This window comes from Lacerta agilis, chromosome 1 (assembly GCF_009819535.1).
Source record: "Lacerta agilis isolate rLacAgi1 chromosome 1, rLacAgi1.pri, whole genome shotgun sequence".
Classification (NCBI taxonomy): domain Eukaryota; kingdom Metazoa; phylum Chordata; class Lepidosauria; order Squamata; family Lacertidae; genus Lacerta; species Lacerta agilis.
In genome coordinates, this window is record NC_046312.1 from 20,131,411 (window position 1) to 20,152,610 (window position 21,200).

The 21,200-nt window shown below is 44.0% G+C and overlaps 1 protein-coding gene across 1 annotated transcript; it reads right to left on the minus strand.

Annotated features, from left to right (window-relative positions):
• Positions 1 to 8,964: 8,964 nt before the first annotated feature.
• Positions 8,965 to 19,433, minus strand: LOC117041646 (cytochrome P450 2C19-like). Its single transcript, XM_033140629.1, has 9 exons — positions 19,240 to 19,433; positions 17,483 to 17,645; positions 15,449 to 15,598; positions 14,154 to 14,314; positions 12,718 to 12,894; positions 12,215 to 12,356; positions 10,400 to 10,587; positions 9,518 to 9,659; positions 8,965 to 9,205 (listed from the first exon to the last, which is right to left on the minus strand). Exons 1-9 carry the CDS (start codon positions 19,420 to 19,422, stop codon positions 9,024 to 9,026), a joined length of 1,488 nt encoding a protein of 495 aa, XP_032996520.1. The 5' UTR covers positions 19,423 to 19,433; the 3' UTR covers positions 8,965 to 9,023.
• Between the last annotated feature and the right edge of the window lie 1,767 nt (positions 19,434 to 21,200).

A 21,200-nucleotide genomic window follows, 5' to 3' on the forward strand; every position in this document is an offset into this window, starting at 1 on the left:
CAGGGGTTCAGTTTCTTCTGCCAAACATTGTAATGAAGCCTTGTGGCAAATGGTTCTGCTTTTACGGTTCCTGCAGGAGAGCTTCTTGTATACTCTGAGTGCTTGGTTGGAGGTTTCTTGCACCTCAAGGTAAAGGTAAAGGGACCCCTGACCATTAGGTCCAGTCGTGACCGACTCGGGTTGCGGCGCTCATCTCTCATTACTGGCCAAGGGAGCCGGCGTACAGCTTCCGGGTCATGTGGCCAGCATGACAAAGCCACTTCTGGCAAACCAGAGCAGCACACGGAAATGCCGTTTACCTTCCCATCGGTGTGGTACCTATTTATCTACTTGCACTTTGACATGCTTTCGAACTGCTAGGTGGGCAGGAGCTGGCACCGAGCAATGGGAGCTCACCCCATCTCGGGGATTCGAACCGCCAACTTTCTGATCAGCAAGCCCTAGGCTCTGTGGTTTAACCCACAGCACCACCCGCGTCCCCACACCTCAGATGCCCACAAATGTGACAAATTGTGCCGGAGGTGTAGAGAAAACTTATATTTTTTATTTTTTATTTTAAATCAAAGGTATGTATGCCAGACAGCTAAACATAAAAAGATATCAGATTTCATGGCTTGGAGCAACAATTTTGGGCAAGTCTGGACTACTGGAACACACATATTTGAAATAAACTTGACGGCAGGTCCATAATGGACCTCAGCCTCAGCACAAATATATCCCTGTTAGCAGACATTGCAGCTTGGGTGAATTAGACTGAGAAGTTTATGTACAGTTTCTGGATGTCTACAGCTTTATTAATGCAGGAACAAAATTATCTTGGCAAGAACTATTTACAGGATGAGTAGAGATAAAAAGAGAGAGCAATAGCAGGCATCTTTTCAGGAGAGAACAACAAAATGGTTCAACTTTTACAGGTGGAGGTAACTTAGAAAAAGACTACAAGCCAGTGCTGGCTAGATTGCTATACAAACTGTGCTCTTGTGTGGTTTAAAGTAATACATGCATTAGCTAGAGGTTCAGGAGAAGGAAGTTTATTTGCTTTCCCCCAACAATCCCATCTAGCACGACCCACTCATGTGGACAGGACACACCAAGATAGCTTTTGGAGACATAAACCTGGAAGTGCTTTTGTATTGTAAGACACACCAATGTGCTCATGGAAACAATGTGCCCTAGTGGGGACAAAACCATGTTCACTAGTGCACATGGTGACACAGAACATTAACTTCTTGTTTACATTTAGTCCAATTCTTCCACCCACCTATGGACATCATACTTAGTACAAGAGGGAAGCATGCAGATGATGGAATCCTGCCAAGTTATTTACAGTATTTAAGGTATTGAGCGGTCACCTTTTAAGGGGTAGCTCCTAAAACAGGAGTGATCATATCCTCAAGCATTTCAAAAAAAAGAAGTCAAAAAGAAGAGAGTAAATATCCTGCTGTGTATATTAGCTGGCCTTTTTACATTGATTCACAGCTTAAATATACCCCTGGTACAAGTTATAGACATCCATAAAATTACTGTAATTAGCTGGGATAATATCTCCCTTATATCAATGCTAAATTCTCTTTCAAACTGACTTGTCAGTTCAGTTTGCATAAACTTATTTGAACTCATGGTTCAGTTTGTGAACCAAAGTGCACCAGGTATTCTTGCCAACAACCGTTGCTGCTGTGTGTGTTTTGAGTCAATCTCCTGTCAGTGCAGATCACAGAAATTCAGCCCATTCTAGCCACGGCTGGCACACTTTTTGGCTGCTCTGCAGAGAGAGGCCAACTCAGTTCACCAGAGTTCTGATTGCCTAAACTGAGTTTCTTTGCCAGAGCAACTGGTGAGGTGGTAGAGCCTCTGCCTTACAAGCACATAGAATCATAGAATCATAGAGTTGGAAGAGACCACAAGGGCCATCCAGTCCAACCCCCTGCCAAGCAGGAAACACCATCAAAGCATTCCTGACAGATGGCTGTCAAGCCTACGCTTAAAGACCTCCAAAGGTCCCAGGTTCAAGACCCGTTATCTCTTGGTAGGGGCTTGAAGAGCCCTTTGACTCAGGGTAAGCCAGCTTCTTATATTCCTGTGTCAGGGAAAGGCACCATGATCTGATTATTATAAAGGCAATATAACTACACCATCATGCGCCCACAAAGGAAGGAGACAGAATGAATAGGAGGCTGCATTCATGATGCTGCAATTGTAGGTAACCAGTGCTTAGTGTCCAAATGTGAGGTGCATGGGGATGCTCGGGGAGAAAACATGCATTCTCTTTTATTACTATATATTGAATTCTTTCCTGCTTTGCACCATGAAGTCCCAGGGCAGGTTACATCAATGTAAAATTTCAACATTAATCTGTAAAATGTTGCACCCCATTCACACCGCTTGATGCTATTTGTGAAGGAGCCACACCACAGGAAAGCCAGGCATCAAGTAGCCTTCGTGTCGTCATGGCTTGTCCTGTTGTAAAAGGAGAAGCCCATAGATTGGCCTATTCTCTAGCACCTGTTCATCTGCACCTATCTAGCGTCAGTCAGCACGAGGTTCCAATAATTTTTATTCAATCAATCCCATTAATGAACTACTTGTCAAAACACCTCAAAGCAATTTAACAATGAACAATTAACAAGAATATATACCGGTATATGCATATAACAGGGACCCAGGTGGCGCTGTTGGTTAAACCACAGAGTCTAGGGCTTGCTGATCAGAAGGTTGGCGGTTCAAATCCCTGCCACGGGGTGAGCTCCCGTTGCTCGGTCCCAGCTCCTGCCCACCTAGCAGTTCGAAAGCACATAAAAGTGCAAGTAGATAAATAGGGACCGCTCCAGCGGGAAGGTAAACGGCATTTCCGTGCGCTGCTCTGGTTTGCCAGAAGCGGCTTTGTCATGCTGGCCACATGACCCGGAAGCTGTCTGTGGACAAACGCCAGCTCCCTTGGCCTATAGAGCGAGATGAGCGCCGCAACCCCAGAGTCGGACACGACTGGACCTGATGGTCAGGGGTCCCTTTACCTTTATATATGCATATATTTTACACGGAAAAACAATGCATATTAAGTAGGCTCCTGGACTTCCTCTGCTATTCTTAAACTTTTTAAAAAATGATGTCCTTGCCTTTGGAGGGCTGAGGGTTGATGCCCCAGATATGGTGCTTTAATGACTGAAGGAGGATTGTGCCACTCTGCCTTTCTGTTTTGTTTTTGTTTTGTCTTCCTAGATCCTCTTCTTCTGTTGTCTTCCCTTCTTCTGGCTGTCTACCACAGACACGAATCCATAGCTGTCAACTTTTCTCTTAGTAAATAAGATTAGCCATTAAGTAGATCAGGTTGTATAATCAAGAAATGAACTTCTCTGAACTTCAGTCTGTATTCTTTTTCTTCATCGATTAGTAAGGTAGTGATAATGGCATTACTGTGCACAAGCTCTGTGATGTAAGACAACCAGGGGTTCAGTTTTTTCTGCAAAACATTGTAATGTAAATGAAGAAATTTGAAGTCCTTGGGGAATACAGGTAATCAAATAGAAAGGTTGCAAGGACTCAGGCCAGGATGAAAATAAACAATGATTTCCTCTATTTTTGTTGTTTAAAGTATGAAACAAATTCCAGTTGTAATGATTTTTAACTCCAGGACAAGGCCCTGATTCATTTATTCTTCATCAGCTGGAACAATAAAGAATCTCAAATTAAACTTATATCTTCTGACAATATTATCTATTTAGTCATTTCTGTCAAAACAATTGTGTGACAAGCATTCTGACATCCAGAGAAAGTTTATCTATGTTTTATCATATCTATATGAAAGAATACACATAAAAATTATATATAGAAAATTATAGTAAATAATATAGCAATTCATGTAGCAAACAGAGACAGCTTACCTGTCGTTTCTTAGTTTATGGTCAAAGTGTACCGAGTGTGTCTGACTAGCTAACTCTGTTTGCAACTTATAAATGTAAGTTGAGGTGTTATCTACTACACAGTTAAAGAGACAGGACTACATTGTGGTAAATGGTTCTGCTTTTAAGGTTCCTGCAGGAGAGCTTCTTGTACACTCTGAGTGCTTGGTTGAAACAGTGACTCACATGTGCCCTAGTGGGTACAAAACCATTGTCACTAGTGCACCTGGTGACACAGAACATTAAATACTTGTTTTCATTTAGTCTAATTCTTCCATCCACCTCTGGACATCATACTTAGTACAAGAGGGGAGCATGCAGATGATGGAATCCTGCCAAGTTATTTATTTAAAGTATTGAGAGGTCACCTTTTAAGTGGTAACTCCTAAAAAAGGAGTGATCATATGTCATAAAGAAGAGTGTAAATATCATGTTGTGTATATTAGCTGGCCTTTTTACACTGATTCACAGCTTAAATACACTCCTGGAACAGGTTATAGACATCCATAAAATTACTGTAATTAGCTGGGATAATATCTCCCTTATACCAATGTTAAATTCTCTTTCAAACTGACTTGTCAATTCAGTTTGCATAAACTTACTTGAGCTCATGGTTCAGTTCGTGAACCAAAGTGCACCAGGTGTTCTTGCCAACAACTGTTGCTGCTGTGTGTGTTTTGAGTCAATCTCCTGTCAGTGCAGATCACAGAAGTTCTGCCCATTCTAGCCACAGCTGGGACGCTTTATGGCTGCTCTGCAGAGAGAGGCTAACTCAGTTCACCAGAGTTCTGATTGCATAAACTGAGTTTCTTTGCCAGAGCAACTGGTGAGGTGGTAGAGTCTCTGCCTACAAGCACATGGTCCCAGGTTCAAGACCCGTTATCTCTCGGTAGGGGCTTGAAGAGCCCTTTGCCTCGGGATAAGCCAGCTTCTTACATTCCTGTGTCAGGGCAAGGCACCATGATCTGATTATTATAAAGGCAGTATAACTACACCATGATGAGCCCACAGAGGAAGGAGACGGGGCTCTGGTCCACACAATGAATAGGAGGCTGCATTCATGCTGCTGCAATTGTGGGTAGCCTGTGCTTAGTGTCTGTTGTGTATTGATTCAAGGGTTATCATATCTGTTTTACTATTGTCTGTATTCACATTAGGGGAAAGTAACTGCCTTCCTGTTCCAGAAGGAACAGCTACTATTGGTTCATTCAAGTTGCTGCATTTGGATCCTCAATCTTATTGGTTCCCACCAAAAGGCAGCTTTGTGATTGCTTGAGATTGTTCCCTCCAAAATGTATCCTTTCTAGCCAGTCTACAGTCCCTATAAATGTAGCTTCCCTCTCCTCAGTTCCCCAGTCCTGTTTACCTGAATAAAGAGTGTTACATGAAGAAGCTGTCTCCTGCCTGCTATGTCAGAGAGCTGGAGTCACTTGCTGAATCACTATCCCCACGCTACAATAGTGTCCAAATATGAGGTTCATGGGGATCCTTGGGGAGAAAGCAAGAATTTCCCCTTATTGCTATTTTGAATTCTTCCCTGCTTTGCACCATAAAGTCCCAGGGCAGGTTACAGCAATCTAAAATTTCAATATTAAGCAGTATAATGTATAGGTGTACTCTCATTTGACTCAAGAAAATCACCATTTTATAGTTCAAATTGGGAAAAATAAATGCAGTAAATGGACAAAGGGCCGCCATCGGGGGGTAGCAATGTAACTGACGATTCACCGTGCTAGAGAAGAAACTAAATATTTTAATTTTTTTAGTTTCTTCTCCCATTAGATTCACAAAATGTTTATGCCTACCCCTGCGTCCCCCCAGAAAAAAGCACTGTATATTATTAATAATACTAATACGTTGTTGTTGTAGCCACCCATTCTGCGTCTGAGGAAGTATGCCCTAGCAAATCTTACTCACTTTACAAATAAATACAGTTAAGTCTTTAAATTGCCACAGACCACCTCCTATTTTTATATACAATTTAGATAAAAAGAAGCAATGGCAAACTGCTTAAAAGTGTGGGCATGGGAGTGGGTTTTCGTCAGCTAACATAAGCTTGTTCAGTGGGGCAGTTTGAGGTAAAATAATATACATTTCTTTAATCCTGTGTAGAAATGATCTATAAATGTCTGTAATTTCCGGATTGTTTATATCATAACCAGCAGGTCATCCTTAGATTAGATGTGTCAGGGGAATTGGTAGTGAAAGTACAGGTTTGCCACTGATCATACAAACAAATACAAATGCTGTGGGGTGGGAGGGGGGAGAGGATTAAGGGAAATTGGGGCTAGGGAGGAATACAGCGGTTTGGGGGCATGTGAGGAAGGTGGGGAGGATGCATAGGGGAGGTGGGGACTGTTTGATTTTGTTGTAAAATTTCAAAAATAAATAACTAAAAGTTGTTTGCATTGCTAATTAAAAGTAAACGGTTGCGTTTCTGCTGTCTGGATGTCATCTGCTAAAACCAAATGTGTTTTAAAAATTGAACCTATACAGCAGAAATACGCACCATGGTGCTTACTCCCAACCATGCAAAGAACTGCAGTCATGTGCCATAAATTTAATTATGAGATTTTATTAGTAATTTGTTTTGAATGTCTGTGCTTTTAAGGTGGAGTGTTTTTTAAAGCAATGTGTTAGAAAAAGCATGATATTTAAATCCCAGTGGCCTGACTCTGGATTTTATTATGGAGCTGTCATTGATGCACGACTACACAGTTAGGAATTGCCCTCAAATGTTGCTGGGAATCGCAAATGGGGAGGAGAGCACTGTAGCGCTCAGTTGCTCCTTGAGAGCTTCTCATAGGCATCTGGTTGGCCACAGTGAGAACAGGATGCTGGACTAGATAGGCCTTTGACCTGATCCAGCAGAGTTCTCTTATGTTCTCTCTCCCAGGGCCAGGTTAGACTGCCAGAATCTTCTGAGAGCAGCCATTCAGACCACCCTAAAAAGCAACCTACTGAGCATGCTCCAGCAGCTATCTCTTGGAAGAGAAGGGGCAGTGGGGTAGGAAGGGTGGCGGAGGGGGCAAGATGGCCCCTGCCTACCCCCAGGTGTAGAGCAGCCGAGGGCGCGGTGTCCGTATGGGCTGCTGCCCTCGAGCGGCAGCCCATACGAACTGCACATGTGCGGCAACCCATACGGTCACTGCACATTTGCAGTCCGTACTGATGCCCCTCATGCGGCAGCCTCTACAGCCGCCGTGTGCGAGTGGGCAGCCTGTACGGCCGGCGTATGTGAGTGGCAGCCCATACAGACTGCGCATGTTCAGCATCCCATACAGTTGCTGCACATGTGCAGTCCGTACGGGATGCCACTCACGCAGCAGCCTCTGCAGCCGCCGTGCGCAAGTGGCAGCCCGTACAGCCGCTGGAGAGCGTTCCTCCACCACTGAGAAGGGGGTACAATAATTGCCACACCTTACTCTAGTAAATGAAGGTTTGCTGGATTGCTCCTAATACAATGAATGGCAGTAGCTTGGGTTACATTAGAAACAAAGGCTAAGCTCAGAAGTGTGTAAGCAATGCCTGTTAGAAACTAGAAGGAGCTTAGGATTTCAGGGGTGAAGGTATCAGTGGCCTGCAAAGCAACTCTTTCCTCCTGAAGCCTTGCAGAGTCAGAATAAATTATGCAAAGCAAATGTATTTTACTGCATTAGGAATCCTTTGTCTTTCACTGTACACAGCTTCGGTAATGTTTGGTTGTGAAGCCGTTTATAAATCTGCAAATAAAATAAAATTGCTATACTTGAATAATCCTTACAAGTGACAGCATTCAGTTTGTCATAGTATTATTTATTTAGCTCTAGGAGGGTGAAGTACATTTATAAAGACATTCCATTTCACAAACAGGTTAAAAATATATATACATCTGGATGTGCTCTTATTCTCCAGAAGAAGTGGAGCAGTGGTTTTGTATGCTAGTGAAACCAGCACACTTCTCCAAACTGAGTTTATTGGAATATCTTTCCAAATACAATTGTGTGGCCTGTGCTTTATTTTTAGCACTGACACATCTGCCAATCTCAGTGTTCAGATCTAGAGAAGGGTTACCAAAAAAGCTTATGTTGTCACTCCTTTAAACAACTTTGCAGTATCTCAAGTAGGACATGCCAGGGAATCAAAAGGCCATCTCAGACAGGGGCCTCGACCCACCCAGCTTCTACAACCTGCAGCACTTCAGCCCACCAAGTCAGGGTTGGAGATCTTGTTGCTGGACTGCAGCTCCCATCATCTCCAGCCACCTTGCCAATGAAATGGGATTATGGGAGTTGTCCCCACTGAGCCCTCATGGCAAGAATGGGGAACCTGCAGCTCTTCAGAGAATTCCTGGACTCCAGTTCCCATCTGCCCCAGCCAACATCAGGGATGATGGGCGCAAGAGTCCAACCACCTTTGAGGGTCACCAATTCCTCAGTGGTTGACTCAACTCCTTCCACTCTGATTGGCTTCATTGAGCACAAAGAGTAACAAGACTTTTTCTCAGTGGCTAAAAAGCTTCCATCTTGGCAGATTTTACCCATCACACAAATACAGTGGCAGAGAAAAGAGGGTGTGGGGGTGCACCCTGCCCCAGATGTCATCACTGAGGGGGTGTGTAACAAAATGAGTTTTAAAAAAGTTGGGCTCACGAAACATTTTAGGAGTGACGTGGTGTCTTAGGTGCCTGCAAGTTCCACGCTGCCTTAAAAAGCAGTGTGGGACTTGCGTCTGCCTACTGCCTCTCCCTCAGCCGCCCTACAGCTGTGGGAGAGGCAGCGGAGAGGCTCGCCCCGCCCCCATGGGTAGCTCGCACTGCCCCCGGCTGTAGGACATGCCCCTCCACCAGGCACTCGGGCATCTAGCTACACTGCTGCACACATATGCATATGAAGGGGCAAGAAAGATAAGAATGGGATTTTTGTGTGTGACTACCAGTAATTTCTAAATCCTGCTATTTGTCCATTGCAATAATGTCTTCAATGTGCAATAGTCTGTAGCAAGATTCCCAAAGTAAAGGTTCCATGAATAGTCAGGTAAGAAGATAGGGCTCCACACATGAGGAGATATTGTGGTTACGAGTTCTTTGAACAAAGATTTGCCAGGCTGCAACTTTTCCACACGTGCAGCCCTCCTGAGGCAGGCTTTTCAGCGAGGGACAATGCAGAGCTGATAGGGTTTAGGGACGTTGCCTATGCTGCTCAACACCGGTGTGAGATCGATGTCCTTGGGGTCAATGATGGACTTCAGAGTGAAGTTCTGTAATATGGTGGTCAAGAACAAGAAAATCTCCATGCGGGCCAGACCTTCTCCCACGCATATCCGCTTCCCTGCAAGATAAACCCATAGTGTAAGATGCGTAACAATCATGCCAAAGGAGCAAAGGTGCTGCTCCAAGAACAGCTCCTGGGAGAGTCACTCTTTCCACCATTTCTTCTGCTTCTGCTGGCCAGAGGAAAGGTGCAAGAAGTTCTGATGGACCCAGAAGCCTCTTCCCCTCTCTCACAAACTGGGAGCCCTTCCAGTGTAGGCTGCAGGAGGGAGGAGGATCCCCCTCATTGCCCCAACACCAGCTGATTAGGGAGACTGGAAAGACCCGAGCTGGCCAAGACTGCAGCCTACTGGGAAAGCAGAGATCTTACCTGCTGAGAAAGGCATGAAATAGTCACTCTTCCTGAAGGTGCCATCTTTGTGCAAGAAATGTCCTGGGTCAAATTCTTTGGGATTTGGAAATTCTTTGCTGTCGTGTAGCACAGACGTCAGAATAGGATATATGGTAGTGCCCTGCAGAGAGTGCAAAGAAATGGGCTGGATGGCCATGACACCCAACGAAAGCATTAAGATTGACTCTCACAAAGGAATGGTGTGGGAAGGCACTAACAGGAAGGAAGGTACTTTGATGATATAGAAGAATAATGGAGCAGCTTCAGGAAGAAGAAGAAGAAGAAGAGTTTGGATTTGATATCCCGCTTTTCACTACCCGAAGGAGTCTCAAAGCGGCTAACATTCTCCTTTCCCTTCCTCCCCCACAACAAACACTCTGTGAGGTGAGTGGGGCTGAGAGACTTCAGAGAAGTGTGACTAGCCCAAGGTCACCCAGCAGCTGCATGTGGAGGAGTGGAGACGCGAACCCGGTTCCCCAGATAACGAGTCTACCGCTCTTAACCACTACACCACACTGGCTCTCTGGCAATAGGGTGTTTAAAATGAAGTGCAGGCCTCAAGATGCCCAGCTACACTTTAGGAGTTGGGCTAAACTACTTCCTTTGCTTGTACATAAGATAAGAATAGCTCTGCTGGTTCAGTCCAGGGGCCCCATCTGGTCCAGCATCCTGTTTTCATGGTGTCCAACCAAATGTCCATGGGAAGCTCTTAAACATAATCTAAGCAAGACAGCACTCTCAACTCCTGTGGTTTCCACCCACTGGTATTCAGAAGCATGCTGCCTCTGGTCATGGAGATAGAATATAGCCATCATGGCTAGTAGCCTACTATTACAACTCAGAGCCTTGAAAAGAGCTCACCTTTGGAATGACATATTGTCTGAACGGTGTGTCTTTGAGTACTGCATGAGGGACGCTCAGTGGGATGAGAGAGATGAACCTCTGGATCTCATGGATGACAGCATCTGTGTAAGGCATTTCCCCACGATCTGCCATGCAAGGACTTCGTGATCGGCCAATAACTCGGTCAATTTCTTCATGCACTTTCTCTGTAATGGGAAGAATGAGGTTTAACGCCAGTGCAGGAAACATCATAGAAGCAACTAAAACTCCATGGGAGTGGCTGCCAGCCCCTGCACATTTTTGGAGTTTTCAATGTTTTCTGATGCCAACTTTCTATTGACTCAGCACATTAACTCAGAAAAGTTATTGCACCCCACCTTCAGTAATCCATCTGTAAACAGGGAAACATAGTATAACTGCAATTATGTATATATTAATTCAATTTCTATCCAAAAGGAGCCCAGAGGGACAAAAGCCCCCTTTTTAGGGACGTTATAGGAGCAAGTGATGAGGGATTCCTATTGGAGGCACTGTCCTGCTGTTGTTCTGATCCTATCTGAGGGCCCTTTGACCCCTGGCCCTTATGATTGTGCCTTTGTGGGGCTACCCTTCAGGTTGGCCCAGAAACTGCAGCTGGTGCAGGATGTGATGCCTTTTTGTGTTCAGACCCAGAAACCTCCCCCTAAAGAATTCACCCATGACTCAAACATTTGGTTTGGTTTTTGGCAGAATTTAGGCCACAACTTTATTGATTACAGCAAGTGAGTTGGTTGCATAGGCTCTGGTTCGACTAGCTCCCTGCTCTGCAGGTAGGGCTGACCCAGGGTTCCAGCATAGGTCAGCCAAGGGTGAACACCTGGATAAGTGGAAAGCTGGGAACAGGCTCTCTCCGCCACCCAAATGTCCCCCAGGATTCAGGCACGGGCACCACCCCCTCTCAGGGGTTGACCAAACCATCGAGTCCCTGGATTCCTTTAACGGAATACCCTTCACATAGGGATGGCGAGAGTGTTGTCCCATCCCTATCACCTGAACCAGAGCCTATCCGCAACCTTATAAGTTGTGACGATTTGCTACGCGGCAGGTGAAACCCAAATGGCAACAGCCAATCAGCCAAGTGGGGAAAATTCCTGCCGTGCCCCTGTCCCAATGACAGATGACACATGCTGGCATAGCAAGGTCCAGCGCAACAGTCCTAAAAGTAGGGAGAGGTGGGCGGGTGTTCTGATGCACGCACTGAAAGAGGAAGCTCTGGGACACGTGCATGGGCATATATAGGTCCCTCGATATACTTAGACTGCGTCCCATTGGCCAGATTGAACCCAGCATCGAAGGACCTTCCAATCGGGTGTTGTGGCTGACTGATTGAACCCACCCACCACACAGGTTGTCGGTTTCCAGGTCTCACCACAATATGTGCCCTCTTTGAGGGAGGACCCAATTTGTCTAAAGGATCTGCACTGGGTGCCACTATACTACTGAGTCAAGTTCACATTGTTACTGTTTGTATATAAAATCCTAGGGTTTGCAACATGGTGCTATAAGGGCTCATCCACACTTCTGTTTTTGCTGGGATTTCTAGGCACAGGTCTGCGATTACTAGGCATGGGTCTGAGCATTTTGTCCGTCGATGTCGCCCCCCCCCCCCATTTTCTCCAGGAAAGCCTTCTTTGATGTCAGTCAGGTTTTCTGTGGATTAACATTTGTTCTGATTCAGCGATGAACAGTGGTTTTTTCCTGGGGAAAGTGGCAGAACAACAACCTCTTGGACCTGTGACACTTAAATCTAGGAAAGAACTAGAATAATAAATACTAACATTGCATTCGTTTTACCTTGTATCTCTGGGTATTTGAGGAGGGTCATAATCCCGTATCGCAATGTGGTGCTGGTGGTCTCTGTTCCAGCCACAAACAAGTCAACTGTGCTTATGGCCATGTTTTGAATGGTGAAATGGGATGCACTATTACCTTTTTCCTGCACAAACACACAACACAGTCAGTGGAGTCAACTCGATTGTTCTGAATACAACATAACAAGAATTTAACTGTGCCACTGGGACCAGCTCCCTTCCCAAGACACAACAGCTTCTCTTAAGTCCTTTGACAGCTCATTCCTCTTGACATTCCTTGCCAGAGGGCTAATCATTAGGAAGAACTTCCCACTTACTGCAAGAACACGTCAGCAGTGGGAAATGAATCTATTCCAATGGGGTGTGGGCAGGAATCTCTTTCCTTGGCATTCCCCACAAACAAGCTGGGTGGAGGTCTGCTGGTTGGGAAGCTTCAGGAGTGGCAGGAGAACCCACCTGGAGAGTTCTGTGAGTTTTCATGATTACCTGATCCATTTTCATAAGGAAGCAGTCAATAAAATCCCGAGGTGAGCTGGGGTCCAGAGTGGCCTTGTGCTCTTCAACCTCCTCCAGAACAAACTCTCTGGCTGCCAAGTTGTTTTTCAGCACTTTGTGGTGGGGCCCAGGGATGCGTTTCATCAAAGAAGGGAAGAGGTTGTAGAGCTAGAAGAAACACCACAAGAGACCCATTGGCACCAACCTCAGTCAGGGTTTGTCCACACTTGGGCATCAGTATAATGTTGGCCATTACTGGGTGGCACTTCATTGAATGTACTGCATTGTATTATCTTCCCTTCCCCTCAATTAGTGCTTTCCCACCCTCTACCTAATGTTTGTAGAGGTCATATGCAGATTTTTATTTTTTTAATTTCACCTATGTGTACCTTTAGTAAAATCTGAGAAATTTTCTATGCAACAATAACCCCCCCCCCCGCCAAAACCACAACAGCTGGGTAAGAAGCTGCCTTATATTATTATTATTATTTTATTATTTCCATTTATTGAATTTATACCCACAGGTCTCAGGGTGGTTCACAGAATAAAATCAAAATATAAAACTACAAAATGCATAATCAAAATAAAAACAACCCAATTCCCCCCCCCCAAAGAAAAAACCCTCCACATTTTAAAAGGTTTATACTGAAGGAGACCATTGGTCTCTCAAAGTCAGTATTGCTTATGCAGCAGCTCTGCTGGGTTTCATTCAGGAGTCCCATCCCTAGCCAGGGATGATACTAGGGATTGACTCTGGGACCCTATATAAACAAGCCAAATGCTGTAAAACTGAGCTATGGGATTACATATATATCTCAAAATTTAGTGCTCCTCCTGCTGAAACCAAGCTGTGCACACATCGCTGGCTTAAAATGCAGCAAGGCGCATAAGAAATGGCAGGATAGATCTGGATTGTGGCTAACATCATGTATTCACACCTTCTCAAACCAGTAGTGGAAACACACTGGATACAGAGGCAATGGCAATGTGTATACATCCCAGGTGATTAGTTCCAGTTATAAACGTGAGCCTGTGGGTTTTACTGGTTAAGCTTTACTTCCTGCTCCACTGGGCTGCAGTGAAACCATGGTTACTAGAGCCAGGTATTGGCATGGTATGCACTGCCCTTGATTGGATCTCCAAATTAAAAACATAAGAGCGTAAGTAGAGCCTATTGGTTCAGGCCAGTGGCCCATCCTGCTGTCACAGTGGCTAACCAGTTGCCCAGGGCAAGCTTGTAACTAGGACATTAACAGAAATATTAAGAGGCAAAGGCAGTATGGGCCATGAGAAGCCTGGAAGCAAGACATTTAAACAACAGGAAAATGGCCACAGCCAGAGGCAGTATCTACATAAAATAATTATCCTACATGCAAGTAAACTTTAGACTTTGTGGAAAAGGATGCATTTAACCAGATGGCACCTACCTGTCCCCAAGAAGAGCTAAGAACCTGAAAGTTTTCATTCATTAAGCTCATCATGGATAGGAACTTCTTGTCATGATAATCGTATCGTTTCCCAAAGACAATTGCACAAATGACATTGGAGAGAGCGCAACTGAGCAAGTAGGTTGGATCCAAGGGCTTCTCTGGAAGGACAACAACAAAAGATTTATCCAACCCCATTACAGATTTTAAGGCAATAATCTAGTCTGGAATTTCTGAGCTGCCATTTGCTGGCCTCAGTGGTCAGAGAGGGAGCTGCCTTTCTCACAACAATGTTGGAGGCAAAGGCATCTTCAGTGGCTATGAGTGGCTTATTCCAAGGACTTTCCAATGTACTTTCTTCCAGCTTCTGCTGATATTTCCTTGGATAGGAAAGGGTCACCACAGTGGTTCAGGCCTTGGTGAACTCTAAAGTAAAACTAGGGAATCTAAAGCACTTCAGATGCTGGTAGACTATAACTACTGGACCACTGATTACTGTTGGGGCTGAAAGCAGCTGGAATTCAATAATATCTGTGGAGCAGATAGAGAAGAAGCAGCCGGGGTTTAGTTGGAAGTGGTCTGTGTCAGCATATTACACCAATGCAGAAAGCTATGCATTGTTTGCGAGTGCATTGACAAGCTAAATTCAATGCATTACTGGTGTGTATGAAGCCCACAATGGCCTAGGACAGGCACTCCCAACCTGCTGCCATCCAGATGTTTTGGCCCACAACTCCCATGATCCCTAGCTAACAGGACCAGTGGTCAGGGATGATGGGAATTGTAGTCCAAAACATCTGGAGGGCCAAAGGTTGGGGGTGCCTGGTCTAGGACCAGGTGACCTAAGGACCACCTTGTCCCATACACACTGGTCATATCACTGTGACTATCAGGAGAAGCCTTCCAAATTGCCACACACTCATCACATATTTGTTTCATATCTATGCAGATATCTATTACAGTATATCTATTAAAACTTTCAGCACAATGCCATCAGTGCTTTGTAATGTGGTTCCTATTGCAATCAGACAAGTAGCCAGAATTTTGGCATTTCATCACCTGCTGAAAATGTTTGTATTTGACAAGTGTTTTTAGGCAATTTATTTTATTCAGTGTTGGTCACTAGTTCTGTGTTTTACAATTTTAATTTTTTTAACGATTTCCTTGTACCCACCATGATATTTATTTTTGAGTTGGTGGCTAATATTCTGTTGAAATGTACCCCAGCATCTGTTGTGATGTTTAAGCGGGTCTGCTTGATAAACCTATGTGGATGAGGGGCAGTGGCTACCCACCCTGAGTGGCCTGGAACTTTTCGAGCAGGAACTGTGCTTCCTCCTGGATCCTCTCCTCAATACTTTTCTTCCCCATCCCAAAGTTGCGCAGGGTGGTAAGGGCAAAACGTCGGAGCTGCTTCCACGCCTCCCCATTGCTGAATATAATTCCTGGAAAACAGAAGAGGAAATGGGCATGAAGGAGATGGATGGACTGAAAGGGAGAGCAGAAGAAGCAGGTTGGAAGAGCAGGAGGCTCTTATTATTGGCTCCGGGCCAACCAGAGACTTGGTACTTTGGTGCCTCCTTATTCCATAATCAGTAGTGGGACGGTGTTCTGATACATGCTCTTACTGTAAAATATATATGTTTAGTGTGCATAAAATGCTATGTTTGTGTGTGTTGTGTATGATACTTAGTGGAGGTTTGCATTTGCAGAATGTCCATTTTGCAGCTGAAGCTGAAGCTGAAAAAGAGATTTCAATTTTTCAATATTTATGTTATAAAATGTAAAGGTAAAGGGACCCCTGACCATTAGGTCCAGTCGTGTCCGACTCTGAGGTTGCGGTGCTCATCTCGCGTTACTGGCCGAGGGAGCCGGCGTACAGCTTCCGGGTCATGTGGCCAGCATGACTAAGCCGCTTCTGGTGAACGCCGTTTACGTTCCCACTGGAGCGGTACCTATTTATCTACTTGCACTTAGACGCGCTTTTGAACTGCTAGGTGGGCAGGAGCTGGGACCGAGCAACGGGAGCTCACCCCATGGCGGGGATTCGAACCACCGACCTTCTGATCAACAATCCCTAGGCTCTGTGGTTTAACCCACAGCGCCACCTGCGTCCCTTTTATGTTATGTTATGCTAACTGATAATTCATCTCTTGGAGCCTGGGTCTCTCTCTGAAGCTGTCAGCATTATGAAGAAGCAATAGTTCTTGGACTATATTAACCAGAAAGAACTTAAAGAAAACTGGACTACTTTGCTAGTTGTTTAAGTGCAATGTGTTGACAAATTTAAAAACTTTGAAACTCTTTCTTGGTGTGGAGAGTTTATTGATTCACAAGATCAAGGGCAGGACCGCGGCCTGAACACTAGTAGCAAAGAACTGGACAGGGGAAAATGTTCTGACTATAATGGATTGGCAGAATAAGTTACAAGAATATGTGCAAATGGCACAATTGACCAACAGCCTAAGGGGCAGTTCAAGACAAGAATTTGCACAAAAATGGGATAAATATAAGAGATATGTACAAAAATGTAACAGTGGTTTTTCGTCTATGGCAGCATTTGATTGACCTTGGATAAAGAAATATATGAGAAATAAGAGCAATGGTACAAATTGCTGTAAGAATGTATTAGAGAATATATAAAGAATAGATTAATAATGGTAGGTACATTCACTATTAGAATAAAATCATACAACAGGAATTGACAGGAAGTCCAAAGACTTTATGATATTTTTTGTTAATAATCTTTGCTAATAATTTTTGTTAATAATCGCATAAAAATTAGCATAAATACAGCTGAAGCATAAGGTTCATAATTATGTAAGAAAAGTTAAGTGTATGGTTTTTTTTCATTTTTTGTGTACATGATTGAAATTTCAATATACCGTACTTTAAGAAATGTTATATATATATATGCAATGTATTGTAAGACTATTAATAAAGCTTGTTACGTGTTTTGTTTTTTGTTTTTTTAAAGATCTAGCCCAGGGAATTCTGCTCACATAACTCTCACACTTACTGCCCACTTTTTTTTTAAAGGCTAGAGACTCATTCAATCCTGATTTGATTTCTGGTGCTTGCTCTAGACATGGCTTAAGTACTTTTATGAGATGGCTCATTTCTCTCTTAAATGGCAATGGTCAATATATAGCTCTGCCATTAAAAGGCTGCTAATTATCTATTGCTACTGTCCAGTGGGAACATTAATCAGGAAAGTTTATCTCAAAATGCAATGAATTTTCATTGCAACCATTTTCGCTTTATTTTCATGAATAGAGGGATTTTCCTGTCCCCCTCCCCCTCTCCACTTGCCAACCAGCATAAAATACCTAATCCCTTGTTGACATCATCAGCTATTGGCAGGTGTCCCCTGGCAGCAAATTCATCTCCACGGTCGATCAGTGCTTCTTTCACTGCATCATAGCCGTGCAGCACCACAACACGTTCTGCTCCAAAATACATTGTGAACACAGAGCCATACTTCTCACTAAACTGGAAAAAAGATAGAGAAGGACACACATCTAGGCGGGTTTATGGGTTAGGAGAGAGTCATATAGCTGACATAGAGCCCCGCTGCCGCCAGACTCACTACGGGCATCTGAACCAGATGACTCTTAGTAACATACAGAGGAGTTCTGCAGCTAGATCAGGCCAAAGGCCAACTAGTCCATGACTGTTACCACAGTGGCCAACACAGTTCCTCTGGGAAGCTCAAAAACAAAACCTGAGTGCAATAGCACTCTCCCCTCCTGCAGGTCCCAGGAACTGGTGGAGGTTCAGCATCATCACTAGCAGCTATGGGTAGCTTTATCTTCAATGAATTTTGTCTTAACATTTCTTTCAAATCATCCAACATGGAGGCTATCATCGCTACTTCTTTGGGAGTGAATTCCACAGTTTAGATATGCACTGTATGAAGCACTACTACCTTGCGTGTGTTGTAAATCTTCCAACATTTAACTTTAACTGAAGGCTCCAACTTTTAGCATTACAGACCCTTCAAGTGTCCCTATTTTCCAGGGACATCCTTGATTTAGAGAAGCCGTCCCAGTTTGATCACGGAATGTCCCCCCTTTTCCTTAGGATGTCCCTATTTTCACTGAAGAAATGTTGGAGGGTATAGAGTTATCTGACCCCCTCTGAAGGCAATCCTTCAAAAGTGTTTTTTTATTTATTTAATGTTTAATGTTTTATTATGTTTTTATATACTGTATGTTGGAAGCCGCCCAGAGTGGATGGGGCAACCCAGTAAGATGTGTGGGCTATAAATAGTAAAATTTTAATTGTGGAATAGGGTGTCCCTATCTTAATTGGAGAAATGTTGGAGGGTATGGCATTATGAGAGTGAGATAAAAGTGTTTTCCCATCCACTTTCTCTATACCGTGAATATGATTCTACTGCTCTGTTATGTGAGTATGTCTCACACTCATTTCTCTAAGGGAATTCTTAAAATATCTTCCAACCAAGCACATTTGGGGGAAAATAAAGGAGCAGCTTTTCAAAATACAAGGAGACCAAGAACTCCACACTGTCCAGCAGAGGCTAAAAATGTACAGAGGGCAAAAATGCCTAAACCATCCATGTGTGGAGGGAGATATGGACCCGCCCCCCGTCTCTAATATAGTATGAAAATTGCACTATTGCTTTTTAAAGTTCTTTATGGCTTTATGGCTTTTATTTTAAGGATAAAACAATACAATGACAATAAAATCACCCCCTTTGTGGAGCTGTGGGGCCTGCTCAAAGTCCACCACTTTTCTGTGGAACCTTTGGGACAAGCCCCTTCTCCCCATCCGTGCTGATGTAGCCAAACGAAAGTCGGTGCCACTGAATCACAGTGATTCTGCTATTCTTTCCCTCCAGCCTGGGTGCCTCCCTGCCCTCTTTTGCCTCTCCTTTGTCAAAGTGCAGAGTCTGTTGCCTTATACTCTGCAAATGTGCCCTGCAAACAGATGGTACCATCTATGAATAAACAAACTCACAATGGATTGTCCCCTTCCAAAACAGTCAAATGGAAAGAAGCTTGCAAACAGGTAACGGTCATCAATAGACAGCTGTTGAGGAATGTGCTCTTCTTTGACTTACCTCCTGGAGAACCTGGGCCAGGTTATTGGTCTTCACCTGCAGAGCGTTCCCTACGATGGGCAGTGGAGGTGGGCCAGGCGGCAGCTGCTTTGCATTCTCTGGCGTCCTGCTCCTGACTGCAAGGAAAACAAGGCAAGAGATACATATGATCATCAAAATGGTCACTGTCCCTAGAGGCTCCATGGCACCTTCTAACTGTGACAGAAATGACCCTAGATGAATTAATTTGCTTTCCACTTTTATATACTTTGAGGAGGTCACATATACATGGACTTTCACCAATAGGAATTCTAGGTTTCTCTCAGTAAATGAGATTAGCCATTAAGTAGATCAGGTTGTATAATCAAGAAATGAACTTCTCTGAACTTCAGTCTGTATTCTTTTTCTTCATTGATTAGTAAGGCAAAGATAATGGCATTACTGCACACAAGCTCTGTGATGTAAGACAACCAGGGGTTCAGTTTCTTCTGCCAAACATTGTAATGAAGCCTTCTGGCAAATGGTTCTGCTTTTACGGTTCCTGCAGGAGAGCTTCTTTTATACTCTGAGTGCTTGGTTGGAGGTTTCTTGCACCTCAAGGTAAAGGTAAAGGGACCCCTGACCATAAGGTCCAGTCGTGACCGACTCGGGTTGCGGTGGTCATCTCGCTTTACTGGCCAAGGGAGCCGGCGTACAGTTTCTGGGTCATGTGGCCAGCAGGACAAAGCCACTTCTGGTAAACCAGAGTAGCACACGGAAACGCCATTTACCTTCCCACCGGAGCGGTACCTATTTATCTACTTGCACTTTGACATGCTTTCGAACTGCTAGGTGGGCAGGAGCTGGCACCGAGCAATGGGAGTTCACCCCATCTTGTGGATTCGAACCGCCAAGTTTCTGATCAGCAAGCCCTAGGCTCTGTGGTTTAACCCACAGCACCACCCGCGTCCCCGCACCTCAGATGCCCACAAATGTGACAACTTGTGCCAGAGGTGTAGAGAAAACTTATATTTTTTATTTTTTATTTTAAATCAAAGGTATGTGTGCTAGACAGCTAAACATAAAAAGACCTCAGATTTCATGGCTTGGAGCAACACACGTGTAAAATGAATTACTGCAATTTTGGGCAAGTCTGGACTACTGGAACACACATATTTGAAATAAACTTGACGGCAGGTCCATAATGGACCTCAGCCTCAGCACAAATATATCCCTGTTAGCAGACATTGCAGCTTGGGTGAATTAGACTGAGAAGTTTATGTACAGTTTCTGGATGTCTACAGCTTTATTAATGCAGGAACAAAATTATCTTGGCAAGAACTATTTACAGGATGAGTAGAGATAAAAAGAGAGAGCAATAGCAGGCATCTTTTCAGGAGAGAACAACAAAATGGTTCAACTTTCACAGGTGGAGGTAACTTAGAAAAAGACTACAAGCCAGTGCTGGCTAGATTGCTATACAAACTGTGCTCTTGTGTGGTTTAAAGTAATACATGCATTAGCTAGAGGTTCAGGAGAAGGAAGTTTATTTGCTTTCCCCCAACAATCCCATCTAGCACTACCCATTCATGTGGACAGGACACACCAAGATAGATTTTGGAGACATAAACCTGGAAGTGCTTTTGTATTGTAAGACACACCAATGTGCTCATGGAAACAATGTCCCCTTGTGGGGACAAAACCATGTTCACTAGTGCACATGGTGACACAGAACATTAACTTCTTGTTTACATTTAGTCCAATTCTTCCACCCACCTATGGACATCATACTTAGTACTAAGAGGGAAGCATGCAAATGATGGAATCCTGCCAAGTAATTTACAGTATTTAAGGTATTGAGCAGTCACCTTTTAAGGGGTAGCTCCTAAAACAGGAGTGATCATAACCTCAAGCATTTCAAAAAAAGATGTCAAAAAGAAGAGAGTAAATATCCTGCTGTGTATATTAGCTGGCCTTTTTACATTGATTCACAGCTTAAATAT